At 40.2% G+C, this 23,093-nt stretch overlaps 1 protein-coding gene across 5 annotated transcripts; it reads right to left on the bottom strand.

Annotated features, from left to right (window-relative positions):
* Positions 1-251: 251 nt before the first annotated feature.
* On the bottom strand, positions 252-22,767 carry MFF (mitochondrial fission factor). 5 transcript variants are annotated; one of them, XM_071565965.1, is made up of 10 exons: positions 22,611-22,767; positions 18,187-18,404; positions 17,156-17,328; positions 16,093-16,181; positions 9,121-9,279; positions 6,776-6,793; positions 6,262-6,321; positions 3,669-3,731; positions 1,433-1,517; positions 252-1,092 (listed from the first exon to the last, which is right to left on the bottom strand). In XM_071565965.1, the coding sequence occupies exons 2-10, from the start codon at positions 18,401-18,403 to the stop codon at positions 961-963; spliced, it is 996 nt and encodes a 331-aa protein (XP_071422066.1). In that variant the 5' UTR covers position 18,404; positions 22,611-22,767; the 3' UTR covers positions 252-960. The 5 variants fall into 5 exon arrangements, with proteins under 5 accessions (XP_071422066.1, XP_071422067.1, XP_071422068.1 ...); XM_071565966.1 differs by lacking the exon at positions 6,262-6,321 and having other exon boundaries at positions 22,611-22,766; XM_071565967.1 differs by lacking the exons at positions 6,262-6,321; positions 6,776-6,793 and having other exon boundaries at positions 22,611-22,765.
* Between the last annotated feature and the right edge of the window lie 326 nt (positions 22,768-23,093).

Here is a 23,093-nt window from a genome sequence, read left to right as displayed (position 1 = left end):
AGATGGTGGATCATGGGATGAGCAGGGGATGTTTAAACTGCCCCCAGTACTGGGGGACACCAGGCTGGCTGCCCACACTTGCCACACACACCACCACCACCACCACAGGCAGGGGAAGGGAGCTAGCAGTGGGCTGATACATGCCCACCTGCTGCTAATGGAGACCCATTACTACTTATTTCAATGATTAATAATTTAGATGAAACCTCAAATAAATTTTGTTAAAATAATACTAAACAATGGTTTGGGGGTTGGGTTTTTTCTTGAGAGAGTTTTATTAAATATACTACATCAATATCTTGTACTCCATAACCTTTTGACCACTCACAGATTGACTTGCTTAAAAATGTACTTTATAGAAAAACATCTGCAAAATTAAACCTAAAAAAAAAACCTGTCACACACCTCTGGACAATCTGCATGTTAGCAAAGAATTCCTTTTATTATTCAACCTGAACAAGTACTTAAACAAGGAACATACTCATGAAACAGGACACACTCCTTGATTATGGCACACCTCAAACTACTCAGACTAAAGGAAAACTAGTGCAATTGTTTCATTGCATCTAACAACAGAACAATAAAAATGACTTTTTATTCCTTTGTTTTTGTATTTTTTTACAAACTCTCCATTTGTTCTCTTCTCTCCATAACAAAACCTCCAGTGATTAGTCCTGGAGATCACTTAGAGTCCTCACACGGCATGAAGCAAACTTCCCATGGGCTGATCCATGTTTACACAGAAGCATGCAAAGGAGGATACTGCAGTATTTGCAATGCAAGTCTATTAAATACATTATAACTGAACAACGAGGTGTCCCTTTAACACTGCAATTCTAGAGCTTTTATTTGTGGTGGAAGTTTCCAGTGTATGAATTATAAAACAGCATACAATTCAGAAACAAACAGGGAATTTTGTAAATTGTGTTTTCAACTTCTAAATTTTTCTGAGAGCCGTGTCTAGCGCCGAAACCAAAGCCAGCTATTGAGTAGCCAGAAAGCTACAGTAATTGAGTACATGATCATTTCCCTTTTAGCACGCTCTTTGTTCTCTTCTTCCAAAAGCTGTAGACGGCGATTAAGTTTGATTATCTAAAAACAAACAAAGGTTTTAATACTTCATTAACAGTTGCCAGAGTTTGTAGAAGCTTCTGAATAATCACATAAAATTAGTATCTCAAGCAGATATTAAAACTGTTGATAATCTGACTTTTTGTCTTCAGATCTTGCTGTCCCTAGTCAGTAGGAACAGAAATGGAGTCAGATTCTCTGGACTCCCAGAACAATACAGGACATGTGAGAGCACTCCAGCAGGGGCACAGAGAGGATCCCCTGCCATACATCTTATGGATACCAGTCACACAGAAAGCCTCTTCCCCATTTTACCACTACAGCTTTGTCTTAATATTATGAACTACTGTGTTTTACATACCTGTCTTCTTAAGGAAGCAGCATCTACAACTGTCATGTCATCTGGTGTTCCCTCAAGTGTTGTGTCGAAGTTGGTGAGACCATATCTATCAAACAAAGAAGATGGCTTAGCTGTCTCAGCCACACAAAGATTAGCAAGTACCACATTCTACCAGCATTCCAGTAGATGCACTTTTTGTGGTGATGGAGAGAAGAATTATACAATTTTTTTTGCAGCTGTTACAGAGCCATATTTCAATGGGATCCTAACTGAGTAACGCACAAACACGTAAGAAGTGGCAAGTGCTTCACTGAATCCAGGCTGATCACTCTCCACATTTAAATAGTTCTGAAGATTATCCACACAGACAGAGTTCCTGCTGACCCACAGTTCCTCAAAAGACTCTTTTCAGTTATTTAACCGATCCCTGAAACCTGAACATTGCCTGAGCTAAAGTGCCAGTTGCAAGAGAGCTGGCAATACATTAGAAATAACCAAATGGAGGCTTGGAAAGAAGTGGGTGTCTTATGTTCTGTACCTACTTAAATATCCCAAGGGGACACTTACTGAGGTTAAGAACCTCAGTCACATTAATCTCAGTATTTTAGGCAGAGAACCTGGTAAATAGAGTCTGCTTGCTGAACTTTGGGTGCATTAGAAAGTTTGTTTAAGGGCACTCTCAGTTTTCTTTATGTAGCCATTCAGTGGCAGCATTATTCTAACTCCAGGACAAGTTAATTACAAACAGAACATTTATTATCAGTTGGGAAGTGGCAGAAAGTCTACACAAAGTATGTGTTTGGAACCCTTAACCAGATTTGTTTCCAACAACTAACAGGTAAAAGTGGTTCCTGATCCTCCATCTACCTGAGCTTCTCACTTTCTATTTTAAAACCTCAGATTTCAATTTTAGCTCCCTTTGCTTTCTCATTAGGATCCATGAACAACTGCTCCAAATAGCTTAGGAAATGGAACAAAATAATGCCAAGGCTATCAAATTCACAACAACTACACCTAAAAGAATGTTTAACATTTAATGACACTTAATAGTCAACTTTGACTAATGAGAACATCCTGGAGCTTGCAGAATGCACTTAAGTGCAGAAACTACTTTTTCACTTTATGTTCTTTGATCACTTTCTGGAAACTTCTCTAGAATGCCCTTAGCTCAGGCAACACCCTCCTCCCTAAAGAGATGAATTGTCAAGTCTCCATGTATCACTGTTCATTAATATATTGTTTTTAAACAAGAATTGCTATTTCTAGATCAGAGTTCCATGAGTCTGGACTTCTATAACAATAAGATTCTTGAGCTGCACACACTTGAAGGAATAAATCAACCTTACTCTACAGGTCCTCTGAAAGCCAAAGAGATTTTTGATGAGGGTCTTTTTGTAGCCATTTTATTGTTTGTCATAGATGGCAAAAAATTTAGAAAATTCCACCAGATTTACAGCACAGATTTACCAAGGTTGTCCTTCACCATCTCCTGAGAAGGGCAGGAAGTCTCAGCATGTCAGAGAGATGGGCATGGCTCCCTCTCAGGTCACATCCAGTTAATATAAAGTCACAGTGTATCACTGTTGCTCTACCAACTTCCAAACTATTCTAGGTATTAAATTAAGAGGGTTATCGGAAAAAAATCCCTTGAGATCTCTCTTGGACTGTTTCAAAAACTGAATTCCTGAGTTACAGAAGAATCACCTGCTTGAACCCAGTTTCTATTTAAGCACAAATGTAACCTCCATTTTGATGAATAAACAAAATTGTAAATGGCAAATGGAAACAATAGATGTAGAAGGGAGTAATTTTTTTCCACCATCCTGACCATGAGATTACGTGTCAATCTTACTTCCAGTTCCACTGAAATTATGTCAATCTGCCAAGACAATGGCAGTGAAAAGGCATCCAGCCACAACTAACAATCACAGGCACTTTATGAGAACACCTGCAAAAACTAGGTGATGTAAGGCCAATTGTTTTAGCAAGCTCATGGCTCAATAGCAAATACCTGCCCACAAAATTTCAGAACCTCCCCTCACACATCAGTCTGAGTCAGAATTCTGCAGCACGTTGTATCTGTTGGACAACTGAGGTCTGCGCAGGTGACTTGGATTGGTAAGGAAAAATGGCCTGAAACACCTCAAGAGTTATGAGCATTATGATTTAAAATAAGATCACTAAAAAGAGGAAAATGGAAACCTGAATTTTAGAACATAAATTAGTGGATCATGACTAATAAAAAGATACTCTTTACCTGGTGTTGTCATGATGAGGGTTAGAGGAAGTGGTAGCAGCTGACCCACCACGTAACACTGGCCTACAGCAGGTTTTGGAGATAGAAAGCACAGGACAGAAACAGGAAATGACAAACAGAGATAAAAGGTAAAACACACAGAACAAAGGATCTTCAAAATACTTCCACATATACTGTATAATATTTTAATACAATGTAACTTCTATTTATTTTGTTGTAAATTGCACTTTCATGTTTTTCTTATTCAAATTGAATCATCCCTGACTGGTTTTGCAGCTAAGACATGTAAGCAAGTTTCTGATGATGCAGCTTCATTTATGGAAGACAAACTACTGGAATAGAGATTTCAGTGGAGATTATCAGCCTTATAACCATGTGAAACTTTAGGAGGAAAAAACAAAAAAAATAAGCCCCAAAACTAAAATTTCACCCAACAACAATGGGAAAACAAACATATTTACACTTACTCGTAAAAGCCCTTTTAATCATCCTCTCCTCCCTCTAGGGAAAGAGACTTGTCTTTTCTGTATTCATCTATGCTAAATGTAGTTCAGAACACCTGGGCTAGTACCTAAGGACCATGTGGAGTCTGAAGAGAGGTAGCTCTCTCCAGGAATAAGTGACTACAAGCCTCAAGTAGATGGTATGAACATCCTTATAAGTGCTGCTCTTTAAATTTCTTTTCCTTTTTCTTTCTAGGAAGAGAGGAAAGGTAGAGTTTTTTAAATTGCAGCAACTGTATAATATATATTAAATTTCCAACAAGAAGCTACTGTGTTGCAGTTTACAGAAGAGTTGAATACCATCAGTACCTTCTGACCAAGCTGGTACTGTGTCCTTTCAGTGCCTCTGGAAATGAGGAATTAGTGTTCCACATCACAGATGTGGAACAAACTGTTCAGGAGCCTGAAATCTTTTTTCAATCTCTTTTCCCAGTGCCAACCAGAGATCCTTGTACCATGCAATTAACCCACATATACTCCAGGCTATAAAATTAATGACAGAGAGAACCTTGGAAGGAAGATCTTTACATCAGGATCATGATTTGGGCGTCTTGGCAAACTGCTACCTGATGCAATACTTACTAGAACTAGGTCCTGCTCTAGTCAGCACCATAAATGCATACCACAATGTTCTTCTCTCTAGCACTTAAGCCAGCATGAAGTGTTTTACAAAACAGAAAACCCTATTTCCAATACATACAGTAAAAGAATATTCTTACCTAAATGCATGAGGTTTTGTAGAAAGTTAGTAAAAATAATTAAAAAAGGTATTCCTAATGAGAGCAATAATTCAGCTAGCCTAAAGTATTGTCTGACAGATGCTACAAGTAAATACTTAAAGTGTAGGAAAAGGAGCAAACAGCAGCTATGGAAAAGGTCACAGAATTTCTCTGTAAACATAAGTTACCTGTAACTAACTGGCATATACAGGAATGCCAGTGTGGCAGCATCCAGCAGGCATTTCCCATCTGACACAGGACAACATTTGGATTTTGTGTAATGAGAACAATAGGTCTCAAATGCTCTCTAAACTCAGCCTCTGTGCTATTTTTTGGCAAACAGAGTTTTACAGCTGTTGTAAAATTAGTGAGTATTAATTTACACTACCCTTTTCAGGGAAAGCCACAGGTTTGGAGGCAGTTCAGGGCTACAGCAAAGCAAAAACCAGAGCACTCTGGCATCTGTGAAAGTCTTTAATTCCACTTCCCAACACAGCCAGTATGTTAAGAAGCTGCACATGGTTTCTTCCTTTTCTTTGCAGTCCATGTTTTATTTCTTTACAAATGGGCCCAAAAGGAACACAATACTCCCCTACCTCTTCAACACTCCTACTTGCTTAGTTTTATATATCAGAATTGACTATATAGATCATAGTGGCCTCATAACTGAGATCACCTTACCTCAAAATCAGCAGCAAATCTTTTGGTAAATATAGAATACACAATACAGGAAAGCTATTAAATACATGGTCTTCTAAGTGTACATTAGAACTTTGAAATTTCTGGCTACTTCTGTGAATTCCATTCTAAACATTAATCAGAAGAAGCCATCACTCCAAGGTCATGTGTACTCTCTGCAAATACAACAGCAGCCTGAAACTTGAGGGGAATGCACAGTAATCCAAGTTAGTAACAGTGGGAAAAGTTGCAATAAGGCAGTGACCAAGTGAATCTGGTTTGTCTTCTGCTGGTTAGAGCAGAGCATGCAACAGGAAAACCACAGTGACAACAAAACACACGGGCTGGGAGAAGAACAAGTGTGGACAACCTTGGTGCCTGGGCCAGTCTGCCCACGGGGGACGACGCCAACACACTCTTTGCTCAGCAGAGGCAGCAGCTGTTCTCACCTCTTGCTGTGCTTTAAAATACCTCTGGAAGTCTCACTGAGGCCATAAGAATGGGCAGTAGAACTTAATGGACAAGTTCTGGACGTGAACTGGGGAAGCTTCTAAAGGACAGTGACTGGATCAAACTGCTCTCCTTGCCTGCCTCAGTGCTACAAGCAGTTACTTCAACACAGCAAGAGCTCCTGCTTTTCCCAGCCTCCTTCACATTTGCAGACTCATTCCATTTTTTTCTGTACTATATTACCCCAGCCAACAGTCAGGTGTAGTCCTCTTGGATGGTCTTAACTTGCATCCCATTTTATTTCTACAATAAAAAATATCATTAACTTTCTCAATATAAAAAGTGACCTTGTTACATCTCAGGATATGATTATGTGGGTGAAGTTTGACATTTAAAAAGGATGGTGGCTTTTTAGAAGAGAGATCATAAAGAAAGGAAATAATAAATTTCTGTGCTTTTTTCTCATAAATAAAAAGGCGCTGACCCAAGAGATGAAGAGTAATTTAGATAAGGTAGAGATTTCAACACAACTCTATACAGACATGAAATGGCCTCTTTTCCCCTCTGCATTTAAGACATCACTAAAGTCTCCTGAAATGCAGGGAGTTTTATGGGGGCTTGTTTATTTGCATGTGGATTTTTGTTGCCTCGAGCACAGATGATCAGTCTTTGAAGGCCACTCACTAGGTGTAGGCCCTACAGTCATTTGAAAGAAATTGTAACACAAAAATGGATAGAACCAGAAAACAAAACTGACCTATTGTCCTTGTCCAAGCTGAAGGAAATGCAAGAGTAAACAGACATTGTAAACAGTGATCATTACATTGTTGCTCATTTTAATTACCATTATGTGAGCAGTGCTGCCTGAACTAGGCATAACTCATTCTCTGCAGCAGGACAATCAGCACCTACCGTTAGCAGTTTTAGTGGACTGGAAAATGTTTGGGGGAAAAAAAAAAGACAAGCCATGAAACAAGTTAAAAAAATTGCCAGTGAGTAGCCCACAGCCAGATCTTGTTAACTTTAAAAGATCCTTTCTAGTATTAACATAACATGTTAAAATAGATAAGGTTTTGAGATAGAAAGCACATTACATAGAGCAAAAGAACAGAGTGCAGGTTTGGAGCAATTTAAAATGAACAGTATTTCGCAACCATGCAAGTGGATCATCCAAATTTCACATTCCTAAGGCACATGTAATGGTGGGTGTCTAAACACCCAGCCACAAAGAATACACTTTCACCTTATTGAAAAGTTCATTATTCTGACACCTATTTGTCCACAAGTGACTAGAAACAGGTTTCTCATTCCTTCTAGGAAGGTTTGCAGGAACACTTCAAAAATTAACCCAAACCAGGCTAAGTAATGCAGCTTTTGAAGTACTCAGAACTCTAGAAATTTTCCGACAGTGGAAGTAAGTTGAAAGTGTATGTTTGCAAATGTGTTTGTTTTCCAGACTCCAAGAAAACATGGGCAAGAATGTGGGTAATGGAAGCCAGGAATAAAACCTCTTAGCTTCACTGCAGACTGGGAAAAGGGCTAGAATTTCAATCTATATTTTTTAACAAGGATTCTTGGCACAGTATCTGTAAATGCTCCTGTTCACAGACAGTGCAATTCCTTCTTATCTGGAAGCTTTAATTTGGTAAAATAAACATGTAATTCCACCTACTTATAACATTGATAGGGAAAAGGTATTGATGCTCAACTGTTGCTGGGCACCAAAATTTTAACAGCTACAGTTAAGCACCTAACTTGCAGAATTTCAAGGGGAACTATGCAGCTATTTTTATTTGTTTAGTTTTTTTGAGTCTCAGTTTAAGAACATAAAGGCCATCAAGACTAGAGTTCTCACAATTCAGAGGTGTTAATATGGGCATTTATATACTGTCAGGTCAGCAAACCTGGTGAGCTATCGGAGGTGTCACTTTGGCAAGTGACTGCAAACACACAGACATTCACAGTAAGATTGGCTTGATAGTCACATTTCATTACCAAAACAACCAGAAAGCAAATAATTTAACTTCACACTACAAATACTAAGTGTGCTGCTGGGATATCAGCAGCGGCAGATGGCAAATTTCAAAGAACTTGCTATCACAGGCCACAGCGAAGGGCTGCAGGAACAATGTGCAGCTCCTCCCAATGTTCCTGCCAATTATGTCCTCTAATTCAACCTCCTGGCAAGCCCCAGAGGGCTGAGCCAGCCCTGCACTAGATGTGTGCAATTCTTACCTAAATTTCTGTGCTAGAATACTATTAAAATGAAAATTGCTTTTGGTAAATTAACGTTGCCATTATTAGTCTTTGTAAATGTCTCTATGGTGCCAAACATGCTGTGCTTGTAGCACAGGTGCCAAATCACAACAGTTCAAGGATGCATCAAGTGGGCAAAATCCACTGCAGAGAATGGAAATACTATACAGGTTTGCCATGAGGCTCCTTCTGGCTCATTACCTCTCAAAGTGACAGGTTATCCATAAAATCAGAGACAGCAATAATCAGAGGAGCAAGCAACTTCTCAGTGTTCATTGCCTTTCTTGCTCTCAGCATGCACAATGGCCACCATCATTCATGTGTCAGCCAGAGATAACTGTTCCCAATATAAACTGAAACAGCCTCAAGTCTTGACACATTATCAAAAGCAGTGTCTACAATGCCTTGCATAATATTCTACCATGTTTCTGCACTTTTGTTTTAATGCTTTATGACAACATCAACCCAATCTTATTGATTTGCACCACTGCTCACCAACAGAAAAGCAGAAGACAAGGTTAGTAAATTTGCAGGCTCAGAGTCAAGTGTTAATTGCAGAAAACACTGACAATCTCAGAAGGGCAAACCCCTTGCAGTCACAGGCTAACTCTTCCCATTTTGATTTTTATTTGGAAGGAAGCCAAAACATTCCTATATTTGAAACAGAAGCATTTTGAAATGTGAATTTTGGACATTTAAATTGCTTATGAAGAGTGAAAGCAAAGGAAAGCGAAAGCAAATAATTTCATCGTATTATTTTGTAAACAGAAACCAAACTCCACTAAAAAGGAGAACAGAAAAAAAAGAAGCAGCAAAAGCTGGCAAGAATCAGTGACAACCAATCACCTGCGGTTTTCATCCAGCACATCCAAGACCTGCTGGTAAGCCCTACGAGTGGAAGACTGGATAAACGACAAAATGCCACGAGCAGAGTAAAGATTAGTTCCGTCTTCAGGTAACATATTGGGAGGACAGACACGAGCCTGTTGCAGTGATGGTGTCACACTGTTCGTCCAAGCACAGTAAATGAAGAGAGAAATACTATAGTCAGATTTTAAGTTTTAAAAAGCTTTTCAGATAGACCCCATTCCAAAATGCTTATTGCTTGCTTTTGGTTTACCCTTCTCCCACCACTACATGGTAACACTCCCAAATTCTAGTAGTTCAGGGATTATGAGCTACCTTTACTTATGTTCTTCAGAAACAAACACATGTAGTAATCCAAGGACACAGTTTTGGTCTGTTATACAAGTTAGTTTTAGAAAGTACTTGTATAGCTAAATCTGTACCTGTTGAAGTCAGTATTCAAGTCCCCACTGATATCAATGAGAACTGCCTTAAAAAGCATTAGCATTTTAAGAAAATCTGCTTTACAAAACACAAGCTTTTTTCAATAGGGAGAATCACACACAGAGCCCCTTCAACAAGATTTTTTTTGAAGCTGAGATGAAAGATCAAGGTAGTATTTTGGTTTGCACATGAACAAGTTTAAAGGCAACTGCAACAAATTCCAAAAATAGCAAAATGTTCATATCCCACTGACAACAAATTACATGATTTAACTTGTTTGCTATGATGCAAAAAATATTACTTAAAATATGTGTGACTGAAATTCAAACACAATCATTTGGATTATACAAACCATATCTATCACAGAGAAATAAGTTTTGATAGACTGCCTATGACTTGCTTATGTTTTTTTACATTCAAACTGACTTTGTCCACATTTTTCTGCATATGTGAAGGCTTTTTTTTTAATCTGAAAACTTTAATTAAAAGTGAGATGCTTTTTCAATAGGAAGTAATTCATGTTAACTTAATTGTAAATATTAATGCAAATGCAAACCAAGTGTGAGACACTGTACCCTTTAAACCTTGGGACACTTTTTATTCCTAAATTACCCCTCATAATTCAACACAATTCACTTGTGCTTTGCTCCAACAGCTTTTGGATTTAGAAGGTCAATCTTTCTGCCCTTGGCATTTTTAATAAAACATTAGTGGCTGAGTGCTTGGAAGCTGGTTTGGTATTTGGATAATCTCGAGCTGGGTCAGAATTCTGTGGATACTCTTACACTGGACAGAGTTGCTTTGCAACTGGCTGGCACCAAGATCACAAAACTGAGCAAGAAAATTCAGTTGAATAGGCTGATTCAAAGCATGTTACAGGAATGTCACTTCATCCACTGCAGAGTTAAGCCATCCTGTGCTTCAAGGGCCATTCAAAGACTGCAGTGGCTGGTGCTTGACTGGTACTGGGCGCTGTTTATTACCTGAAGTGCAGATGCCTTTTCATGCTGCCCTAGAGTACATTTGGACAACAGAAAGTAAGAAAAAGGATACATCAATAAATATCTACTGCATCTTTACAGCTTTTATTGTTCTCCAAGACTTGTAGAATTCAGCTTTCTTCTATATTTATGATTTCTACCTTGCAATCAATGGTAATGGTCACATCTACAGATTCTGTTCTTGAATTCCACTGGAAATGCCAGTGATCACTAGAAAAATATCAGGAAGTAGGGGCAAGTATCAAAATACTGCCAATAAAGTGAATTTGTAAGAATTTTTACTCCTTATGGATTTCAGACAAATGAGGAAAGAGCTTAAGGCTTGAACTCATAGTATGTTTTATATTTAAAAGCAATTTTTCCTGTTCATTAATTCAGAGATGCACAGAATAGGCTGAAAGATAGCTTCAAAAAAGGTAGCAAATAGTATTTAAACATTTTGCAAAAAAGACATTGTGGAATTCCTGGATTACTGTAAATACCGCAGTGAAGTTATTTGCACACAAAGACTTCTGTAGATACTAACAAAAAAATTACAAGTGAAAAAACCCCCACCAACCAAATTTCATGGCTGTGCAAAATTCTCTAGAACTAAGTTACATGTGCTGATAAAATTCAAAGTGGAAAAATTAAAAAAAAAAAGAGAATAATGCCATCAAGGGCACAAATGCCAGGGGGGTGAGAAGGGGAGAGAGAAGCCAAATTCTTCTTCCATCTTCCTTTTTCGGGTTTTGAAATTTATGTTCTGTGAACATACGGCAGTACTCTGGACTATGTCAGAAACCATGGAGAAGAAATATTATAAAGCAATTCTCTGATACACAAATCAGCCCAGATGACATAAGAAAAAAAACCTCTAACATAAAGAAAATTCTCTACTATTTAGCATGATTGCTTATCATGTGGCTCTCCCCCTACTCTTCTTCATTTCTAGTTCAATGGTCTTAGTTCTAGGCATGTTTTGTTTCAAATTTCTGAAAAGAATTTTTATATAGCTCCAGCCACTTATATTACCACTCCCTGGGTATAAACACCAGTCAATTCTACAGTTTGGAACCAAAATAAACAACACAGAATTACAGCCATTACTATGAAAGAGCACTGTATCATTCTGCTATATGCAGAGGTTTTAGCTTAGCAGTAATCTCCCCTAAAACTTCTCAAAGCATTTGTGATGTACACTGGCTTTATTTCAGGTATGGCTCTGACTTGCTGTTCTGGAAGTATCAAATGAGAGGTAAACAGATTTAACTAGTTAAGGTTACTTTAAATTCAAGCACACAGACAGAGTATTCTCATTAAAGACATGCACACCATCACCTTTTCCTCCATGACTTGCATGAAGAACAGAATTTCTCAAACTGTGAAATTGAACTATCTAGAGAGATGTGATTTTCTAAGGAAAAGGCTGGAGCAGAAAAAAAATTAAGTGCTGTCCACTTTTCCATGCACTCTTCATGATTTGATGATTTCCAACACAGAAGTGAAATCCTGGCATTCAACATTGCCTGGCAATGACCAACAAAAAGCTTTGTTCTTCAGCTACTCAAAACCAGCCAAAGAACAAATTATCAAACAGACTAAAACTATTTTGAAATTTAATTTCTTTTACAGTTCCTTTCATTGGCTGTCAGGTATTTTTCCCTATGCTCTTTACACGGGGAAATGATTTTGTCAAGTTTGAGAAACCCTGAGCAAAATTAGAATCCACACATTCAGTGTAGCAAAGGCTGTTTCAAATTTTATCTTCTAAACTACAGATACTTTGTCAGAATATTAGTATTGCAGAGAGCTACAAAATTAAACACACCCTGGATTTTCATATACCAGGTAACATTTAGGCTTACGTGCAATCCTTAGTCGAAAGGGGTGACTGGAACCGTGGCATTTTATTTCTTGGGACAGTATCTGATCTGTGCCACCTTGAATAATAATTGTCATCTCTTAAGTGAGCATCCTTATAAATAGAGGGATTGCAATTTAGAGAGCTGTCATTACTGCTATGCAGACAGTCCTTGTACCAGCAGGCACATACTTGTTAGTCTCAGGTTTGCTAAGAGCATTTGAGAATTACTGTCTTTAGTAAAGCCCAAGTGCCAGAAAATTCTCAGAACTGTCTCTGCATGTAACTGGATGACAAGAAGAGAAAGACAAGAGAAGAGAAACAGCTACTAGTACCATATGAAGAACTGTGATAGGGAGCCCAGTCCACTCTCACTTCTGACAACCTATTCCAGAATGTTTAATTTTGTCACTTTATAAGCCAAGCACTGGAATTTTGTACAGTACATCTAAATATTTTGTCCAAGGAGGACAACAGTGTCCTAGGTAAAACTGGAGAATCATAGTCTTATTTAGAAAACAAAGGTTTTAAAAGGCAGTGGTCCATGTGCCTTTTCAGTGGAGTCCTCATCACTGCATCTGAGCAGACTGTCATGTCTACCAGGGAGTTGAATCAAGGAGGTAAGAGAAATAAGCATTTAAAAATCAAAGAGTTCTGTTTTTTTATAGGAATTAAATATCTTAAGTAAAACGTGGACTTTCTTTTCCATTTGAAGATGCGAACCAGATTCACACAAGCACAGGGATAAGGAGCTGATCTTTGCCAAGTTAGAGTACCATGGCATTTGTTACTGCAGAAGTAAAACTATTTAGACACGATATGGATTTACAAATCAAGCCAGCCTTGATGAAGCAGCAAGGTATCATTACAGTAATTACAACAAAGACTACTTTTTTCAGCCAATAACACTGGATATAAGATCTTTAGAAACAGTGAGTTTCTTGTGGTTTTGTATCACTGGAAGATACAGTACTTTTAGATAGTAACAAAATGTCAAGGTGATATGAATGAGGTACAGGTGCACAGTTATTTTTTCTGTAGTACAAAGAATACATTTAAGTGAAACTTGCCATTTTTTTTGCAGTTCACACTGCAAAAAACCTGTGGGCTTAAACTGTGAGGAGACAAGACGTTGCTTTTTCACCAAGTACAAAAGGCCTGGCTGTCCTGCATTTGTGTAAGTCACACAAGTTCCATGATGAACGTGGTATTTTACCAATCTGAATCCACAGAACATTCTCTTCAGAGTTAGCCAGGTACAGTCACATCCTCCACTTGGAGACTGACAAAACCTCGATGAGCGAGAAATGCCTCTGCAGCATGTTTGAAGTGATTTCATCTTTTGTATTGTACTGAGTCAGAAGAAGCAATTATGACAGAGAAAGAAGCAATTTTGAGGAACTTCAGTGATTTCAAAGTGGGTGATCTACACCCTAGACACAGCATAACTTCTGTCATAAGAAACAAGAACTTTGGAGGACAGGAGAAAAATGAAGTTTTACTAAAATATATCAGTTGCAGGTCAGCAAGTGTGGAATGCTGCAGTGAAGAAGGAAAGCTTCTTCCACATGGGCAGAAGAGAGCGTGGATACAGCAGGCTCAGTATCAGCCAGCTGGGATTTTTCATGAAAGCAAGAGAAGAGATCCTGAACTGATGGAAAAGGCACTCATCATGTAAAGTGCTTGGCATTGGAAGTTTGATTTATTAGAAAGACCTTATGCAAGGACTAGCATGGGCACTGAGAGAGGAGAACTAATCTCCAGGTGTGTATTAATTTCCTGGCTTTTGTAAATGATAAACTAAGTCATGCCAGCTACCAGTTACATGTCCCTTGATCACATCCTTTTTTAAATGTACAGGATTCCAGGTGCATATTGTATTGCTAAGCCTCTGAAGGACTGCTAGTAGATTAAGAAACTCTGACAGCAAATAATACTCAGACCATTGTAAACCAGTAAGTCTGTACACAGCTACTGAGTGACAGCAAAGCACACAGATGAGTTTTACAGATTTAGGATTTTCAGATTCAAGAAATCCTAACATGAGAAATTTGACAGCAACTGGATACATCCAGTCAGAGCTGACCTTACTCTTTTCTCAGATGTCTGGCTGGGCAGACATGGCCCATGACTTTTGTAAGACTATACTAACCTGGGGAGTGAGCATAAAGCAGTATCAAGAAATGGCAAGAATTTCTGTACCATCTGTTTTTACTTTCAGTGCAACACATCAAAGTGTCAAAGCAGAGCTGGCAGCATCAAAGGGATGAATGTTTTCACAAGCAGCTTCCATCACATGAAGACCATCATGTGCCATGTGCAAGCCATCAGACAGGCAAGAGAAAGCCATTCCTGCAGTGAAATTCCAGTACTTGCAGTCCAACAAGACATAACCAGGTAACTGATAACACAGGGAACTTGGACACTTAGGCTGACAGAACAACTGAAGACTGAGCTGATCAGGTGTAAAGGATGAAATCTAGTTTTGCCAGTGAACACATCTCACTCTACAGACTTGAGTACCCAGACATGTGCAATTTATAAGCTTGTATGAACCAAAAGTCTGCTTAAGAAGAGGAAGATATGAAACAATATTTCCACAAAAATCTGGAGGAAGAGAAGGAGACTTCTAGTATATCTGGAACATGCATTAGAGTACATTTCACCAGTTTTAGACAAACTAACAGGTAGACAGATATGTAGTACTCACAGTAACCTTGCTGTAAACAGAAGAACACAGGCATTTCTAGGACATAATTCACTTGATCTACTTTAGACTAAAAATAGGTAGACCCTAAGTAGGTCACACACTTATTTCCCTCGTTACTGCGTATTAAGTTTATGGTGATCCAGCAATACTGTTGTACAGTCTACACTGGGACAGATGAATCCCATCTTTTGAGTCTTAACTCTAAAATCTTTTTTAGGACATATTCCTTATGTCAGGTGTATTAATACTCATATATAAAGATTCCTAAGTGTTATGTTGCAAACCCAGTTGTTTCCAGGTGGAAAGATGCTGTCACTCAGAATAAACTGTGATTAATCAAAAATTATCATATCTACTAAAAATTTATGAGCATGTATGTCTTCAGAAAGCACCCTAACAATTGCTACACCTTGGATGGTAACAATAGATGAGGTTTCCAGTTCTAAATGCTACCTGCTATTTTGGCCTCAAAAGATTAAGACATATACTCACAGATTCCAATACATTAAATTCATTGACACAAAGTAAAATTAATTATTCTAATATTTATGAGGAAATAAAAATATTCCTTCTTCTAAGAGTGAAAATCATTATAATATCAACAGTGGGAGAACTGGGCACATTTTGATGCACAAAGAACTCAATTTCCTGAAAATACGGGGGAAAAACTATTCTGCCAACTCAGAAACTGAAAAATCTCCTGAAATAACAATTCATGGTAACTGGTGAACCTAACTGTGAGCCCACAAAGACCCCCACCTATCCACTGCAAGAAAATACCTCATAAATGAGTCACCTCACTAAACCAAAAGCATAGAAGTTAAGAAAAATGCTGGTCTTACAATAGTTAAAAGTGTGCACTTGCCACAACATACCAAATTTTAGTTGGAAAAAGCAAATGAAAGGAGATAAGGAACAAAGTAAAGGTGTAACAAGGCTCTAGTAGTGTCCCTGCACCCTGTTGCTCCACTCACATGGAGTCATTCCGGGCCAGCTGGCCGTTCTGTCGCGTGGCGTTTTCGCTCATGGAACGCTCTCTCTTCAGTCGTCCCACTGAGCGGACCTGCATCAAGGGAGACAGAGGGAGATAAAAGACAGAGAGTTCCAGGACACAATAACATGCAGTGCAGGTCTGTAGGTTAGATATGCCCTCAGATGCAAAGGCACATTTTCATGGGTTTCACAGTGATTAGGAGGAAAACAACTGATGCAGGATCTGATGCTGGTACACATAAAACCAAGCTCCAAACTTATTGCAATCCTGTTGTTATCTATCCATGTGATCTGATGCCAAAATGATGAGCCAACAGAATTTTGAATAGTCTTTGGAGATATTCTAAAGCTCTCTGGCCACAATCCTGAGTAGTGTGTTCTAGGGGACCCTGTTTGGGTGGGGAGACTGGACTAGATTGACCTCCAGTGGTCCCTTCCAGCCTTCTACCCATTCTGGGATGACTTCCTATCATGAGAGATAAACATATTTCTATTGTATTTTTTAAGTCTATAGAATATGCAGCTTCAGCAATATTTTTCTGTTTTTAAGATGTCAATTACAATCATTCATCAGATGCCAATGTTATACCGTCCTATGAAGTCGGTTTTCAGAGTTTTGTTAAAACTCATTAATTCTGTGGGCTGTTATATCATCTGGCCACGAAGTCCAGAGGTTAACTATACACAGGAAAAGAATCTTTAGTTTCTTTTCTTAATCTGTAAAGATTTAAAATTTAAAAAGAAAAATCTAACAGCTTTCTCTTCATCGAAAAGATTGTTTTGTTAAAAGTATTTTGGTTAGTCTAATTATGATTTTATTTTTGTAAGTACTGAGTAAGCTTTTACTGAGCTTGGCAGCCCTGTGCCATCTGTCACTTCAAAGGCATCATCAGAAGTACCACAGTGCTAATAAAAATATTTTTATATTTTCCCAACTTATGTTAGCACCAAGTTGATCTTCACCATGGTAGAGAAATCATTGGTCATTTCATTTTCTTTGGTAGAATGTTTCTCATCAAGGGAAAAAGCAAAAGAAGTACTGGCCTCTTCGCTTTGAGGTGTCTGCTGTGCAGGTTTTTCTAGGTCCAAAAAATCTAGCGGTCGATCACTAAGAGAAATAACACGGGGAGGAGTTTTCAATGCCAGTGGTTTGAATGGAGTAGATTGAAGAATGTCAAGGTCTGCTGGTCTGGAAAATGGAATGTCTTCACTATTACCTGCAAGAACATCAGCTGTCAATAGAAAGCAAACTGTTCTGAGGCCTGAGGGCCCATGCTAAAGTTCAAAAAGACATCACAGCAGTTACTTCCCAGGCCTTCGCCAAATAATGAAGTGTAACTTTCCTTAACAGGCCTTGTATTGTTAAACCTCTCATAAAGACCATGTTAATTGACACTTATTTGAGCAGTTTCTCTGAGAACAATGATCCTGAGTAATCCTGAGCCACATCATCCGTTATTGCCAGTGAGAGCACTCAAGATATAAGCCTATGAGTGGTGTATTTGACTGGGGATGTAAAACACAAAATATATGCATGTCACACATTCTGCAAATTGTAAGACCTTCAGCAGTTCTAGGTCTGTCACTGTAAAGCCCATGGCCATAAATACTAAAGTAATATTGATAGAGTCCATCCAGTAACACACAGGTTTTTAACACAATTAGCATTCTGATTAAGATCAAACACATTTTGTATGTCTAATATATAGTGGATCCCCAGAACTCGTTATAGTTACTTTAGCTTATAGTTAATTAATAAAAATCAGGTGTAAATCAATAGACATTCAATTTTTTTCCTCTAAAAGTGGTTTAGTAAGATGAAACATCAGGAATTAAAGGTTCTGTTCATAATTAATTCATTAACTGTCTCCATTACAAGTTACACCAAAACTATTAATAAAACATTTTCAGACCTTAAGAAACTTCCTACATCAAAGCTAATGAGTATTAACTGTTTGAAAACCAGAAAGCATTTTACTGGTAGTTCTTTTAAAAATACATCAATATATATTTTTTCCATCCAGAAATTTGGGAAACTAGTTTAAGTTTTCACCTGTAGTGAGATGCAGACATACCTGCCACTACAATCCGCTCTGGAACTTGCATAGTTACACTGGCATTTGGAAATCCTTCTGGGATGCCCTTCTCAAGGTCAGCATTTTGAGGAGCTACTTTGAGTTTCTCTGGGACCCTCATGCGCTGGCTGATCCCTTCAGTGTATTCCATCTCATACTGAAGGCGATTCATTTCTGCCATCTCGGCAGCTGGAGATGGGAATGCGGCTCCACTCATCCTGGCAAAAGAAAACCAAAAACTCTGAGAGCAATATAGGAAAGCAACAGAAGGTATGTAAAGAAAAAGCTTTGTTCTGCCTACTAAGCAAATGGTAGATGATCATAACTGAAGAGACATACTTAAAGAAATTCATAGGAAGTGTAGTCAGAAAGTGCTGAGAGGGGCAGGCAATGAAAGAGGAACAAACTGATGCTGCAGACATTGCTCAAACCTGCACTGAGGGTCCTCAAATTGAGTCATGGCAAAAAAAACCCCACCAAACCTAGAAATTCTGCATGTAAGGTATTATTCCTGCACTGGCTGGCAGAAAAAGAAACACAAGCAAACCGACACACCAAAGAATTGACAAGATTGACAGGAAATCTATTCAGGATTGGCAAGAAATCCAAGTTATTGATTTGCATTTACACAAATCCAGTGTGCTGGTATTTGAGAAGATGCCTGAAGCCTTGCAGAACTGCATGTAGAAGCAATGGAATGACAGAAAAGGCTCAGCTGGGGCAGCAGCCTCCTCCTCATGTTCAGTCATCCAGATCTACCCCCATGTTACAAGGACAAAGATCCTCAGCAACCGCCTGTTGAATCAGCTTGAAAAATGAGTACATTCATAACCATTCCCAATCACAGTAATTATGTGAACTTCTCACTTCTATGTTTTTCTGTAAATTAAAATCTTACTTTTGCAGAACTGATATAAGATAGGAGGGGGGAGAGAGAACAAGACTTTATTTAAAAGGTTTGCCAATACTTCATAGATAACACTTTCCTAGAAAAGGAGGGAGATTTCAAATCAAGCAGTGGGGGAGTTTCCTGGAAACTGGGCTGTGAGAAACTTACTGATTGCTGTGAGCTGTACTGAGGACCAAGGTAACTGGGGTTTTGAAGTTGGATTTAAGGTTGAAAGAAAAAGAAATCCTACAGCTGTACTTGGCGGTGGGCTGGGAAGGGACTGCTGATGGAAGCTGGGCTGGAAACGAACCAACTGACAGCTGGGAGAAGTTGTTTGCCTGGGCAGTGGCTGGTGGGCTTTGCTGGTGGCTCATTCCAGGATTATGGTTATGGACTCAGCTAAGAGAGACATCCTAAAGCTGCAATTGGAGTGGGGCTGGAAAGGGGCTCCCAGAGTAAACAGTGAGCTACAAGAAATTGGTTGTGGGAACTTTTTCATCCAGGCAATGGCTGAGGGCCTTGTCAACAGCTCAGACTGAGACAATGGTTATTTTTAGGGTTAGGACTGGAAAAAACACCATTTCTAGACATGCATGTGCACACACAATATGCACGTACAGTTTTCCTGGCAAAGCAGGAAATCTTTTAGTGGTGTTGCTTAAGCAGTTCCCTAAATGAAGTAACCTATTCTGGCAAAAAGGCAGGTTTTACCACTAAAATTGCAACTACATTCTTTGACTTTTTTTGGCAGCAGGGCCCCGTCTGTTGATGTGTGTGCATCTCCCTGAGCTGAACACACAGCACTCTGAGCCTCCCTCAGTGCTGAGAAGCTGCGTGGCAGGTGGGACAGCCCACAAGCCCTTCCTCCCACCAGCACACACAGGCAATGCTTTTCAGATTTACCAATAAAACCTTGAACTAATAGTAACCTTCAGACAACAGAAAGAAGCACAGAGAAGGATCTGGATTGTGTAACACTTAAATGTATCACACTGAGTATATTCAAGATGTGATCCACTTGGCAATCCATCCTGGGATCCTCAGTGCTATTTTCAGGACTTCCTATCACCACAGATCAAATGAAAGAATCTCATTAATCTCAAAGTCTCACTGTAGCACAGTGGGAGAAGAGGTGATCAGGAAATAGGTGAGAAAGTTCTATATAAACTTAAACAAAAAATTAGTTATAAAGAAAATACCTGCAGATTTAATCCATCTGTATTAATTCTCCCTGTTTGTATGTATCAAGTAAAAGAAAATGAAACAACCTGTTTCATTAGAAATAAACACTTCATAGGAGTTCAAGAGGTTCTTAAGCACCTCTGCCACTTCAAAATTTTTAACCTTTGTCATGAAGTTTTTTCATCCCTGCCCTTTAATTTTGCAAGCTAGATTTGTCCCTCTTGCAGACACTGGTTGGATCAGCCAGTGAAATGAAGCAAATACAGAGTCTTCTGACATTTCCACATTCCAACGGTGCTTTTAAATTTAAAACATTGTCTGTGATCAGTACAGCATTTCCAGATCGAGCAAAAATGTCAATAAAGAGACTGGATTTTAAGAAGAACTAAAAATATCCAGGCTATCATTTGGCAGCAGCTTCAAGCACACATACTGCTCACACAACTTGACAAAAGGTGTTTGCTCACTTCCTCATTTGGAAATACCTGTGCAGCTCTAATTTTCAGGATCAAATATCCCTGCCCTGCAGCAGTGTTTGCACCACAGCTGCCCCACAGCTTGGCATGGCTTTTGAACACAAGTTTGCACAATTGCTTTCCAGCTGCAAGGTAAAACACACACAAACCCAGCATTAGAACAGTCACTTTACAAACTATTTATAAACTTGGGAAAAACCTATTTATAAATAGCACTGTATGGGTTTAGCTGTACTTGCCAAGGACCTATAGGTACAATATCTCAATGTCTTCCTACTTCTTGTCTACTTTGAGTCACTGAGAATTGGATTTGCTGTCAAGGTGATTTCAGCTTTTACTCCTTTTTACAAAAGATCAGCAAAAGAAGAAATGCTGAGATTTCACCAACATAATACTTCAAATATTTTAATGGAGCTTGTGAACAAAACACAGTTATGTTTTCTGTAATGTCCTTGTTACACAATGCATTTTACAGAAAACATTCATGACAAATCAGGGTAATGAGGACTTTAAAATTGATATTTACAGAACTATGTGTCTCTTAAAGAGGCAAGAGGTGTTTGAGAACAATAAGACAATAAAAATACAATCACAAATACAGGATAAATAGACAGAAAGCAGCTGAAGTGCAAATGGACATCAGTGGCACTAAATAAAAGAAGGAAGAGAAGGAGGAAATCCAAAGGAGGGTAAGAGAAAAGAGAGCAAGAGGTTACAAAAGGTGGATTATGTGTTCAGGAAGACACAGGGGTTACCTCCATCTCCCCCTCCTTAAAAAGAACATCAGCAGAAGAGATGTGGATGAAGCAACACATACGAATGTGAGGGATGACTCTTTGCCAGCATCCTGGCAATAATCAGACACTGGCCATATCTGTGCTGCAACGGGGAATGTTCTGCTCAGCGAGGAACCCAAGATGAGCACTGGTAACACTGTAGCTGTGCGAGCACCGAGATCAGAGCAGGTTTTACAGCCCACACCAAACTGTAACTTTTCCAGCCCCATTACTGTTTGTTCCTGATGGGGCTACTTTCCAGCTGGTGTGTTCATCTGCACAGAAGCTACAAAGTGCTCTTCTGGCAAGCGTCCACATATCCTTACACAAGTGAAAAGGGGAAGAGGAGGACTTAGAGCCAAGTTAAGGACATGAATTAAGGACCTTTGAAGTGTTAGAATATACATCAGGGAAACAGCGTAGATCAGAGCCTGTGCACCCACCAGGCACCGAGAGAACAATCTGAGGGAAAGGAGCACCAGGTGTAGCCAAACACTGACTGCAGTTCTGAACAGCACAGTTACAGGTGCTGAACTTTTAAAATACACTGCCCCGTCTCCTTGGCACAGGAACAAAATACATCTGTTAAACACGAGCAAAGCTGGGGGATCACTAAAGGCTGCATTCTTTGAAGTCTGTTTTACTCCAGCTAAAGGTTTTAACGCAAAATACTTTTTCTTTCTTAATAGAAAAAAATACAGGAGAACGTTAGGAGAACAAAAACCGTCACTCTGAGAACCATTTTTGTGAAACACCCAACTATTCCCGGCGCTGTGGCAGCACTAACAGAGTGGGCAGGAGGACAGGGTGGGCGCTCCCCCCGCTCAGCAAGGGCCGTCCCGGGGCCCGGCCGGGGCTGCCCGAGGGAAGCGCCCACAGCCGCACCAGCCGCACCAGCCGCTGCCCAAGGCGCAGGGAGCACCGAGGGGAGAGCGATCCTCGGCCCCGGGGCGGGGGCAGCGCCCGAGGGCGGAGCTGAGCGGGGCCCGGGGGGCTCCGGCTGTGGGCGCGGGGCAGGGCCGGCTGCGGCCCCGCAGGCAGGCCGAGCCCCCCGCGCGGAGCCGGAGCGCCGCCGCCACGCCCCAGGCGGGCCGTACTCACCCCGAGCGGCGCGAAGAGACCGGGCAGCGCTGCGGGCCCGGCCGGAGCGCCTCAGGCACCGCGGCTCCGCTCCGCGCTCCGCGGGTCCGCCGCCGAACGCGGCCTGCGCGTCCCCATCGGGCTTCCGTAAGGGCCGCGCGTCACGTGATCAAAGAGGGCGGAAGCGGCGCTCGCCGCTGCCTCACGTGCGGGGTTGCCCGAGGGCATCCATTTTTTGTGAGGGCGGGCGGGCGCCGCGCAGGCGCAGTGGTGCGTCCCCGGGCAAGGTCAGTGGCCCGCGGGGGACACCGCGCTGGGGCGGGCGCAGCGCGGGGTGATCGGGACATTAAGGAGGCTGTGCCTGGTGTGTGCTGAGCCCGAGCACCGCAGGGCGCCTTCGCTGAACGGCAGCTCCTTCGCGGAGCTGCGGCGCGTTCGAAATGACAGAGCGCTCGTTCGGCCTCGCGGCCTGGCCCGTCAGCTGAGCTGCCCTGTGAGCTGCCC

The sequence above is a fragment of the Pithys albifrons genome, chromosome 11 (assembly GCF_047495875.1).
Source record: "Pithys albifrons albifrons isolate INPA30051 chromosome 11, PitAlb_v1, whole genome shotgun sequence".
Lineage (NCBI taxonomy): Eukaryota > Metazoa > Chordata > Aves > Passeriformes > Thamnophilidae > Pithys > Pithys albifrons.
This window is presented reverse-complemented; position numbering and strand designations above follow the sequence as displayed.

Bases quoted from the DNA above. Each gene is read 5' to 3' on its own strand.
- MFF (XM_071565965.1), bottom strand. From the start codon at position 18,403: ATGAGTGGAGCCGCATTCCCATCTCCAGCTGCCGAGATGGCAGAAATG. The intron at 3,732-6,261 runs GTAATATAGTAC...AACCTGCTGTAG, and splicing joins ACACCTGACTGTTGGCTGGG to GCCAGTGTTACGTGGTGGGT. The intron at 1,518-3,668 runs GTAAAGAGTATC...TTTGTTTGATAG, and splicing joins CCTCATCATGACAACACCAG to ATATGGTCTCACCAACTTCG.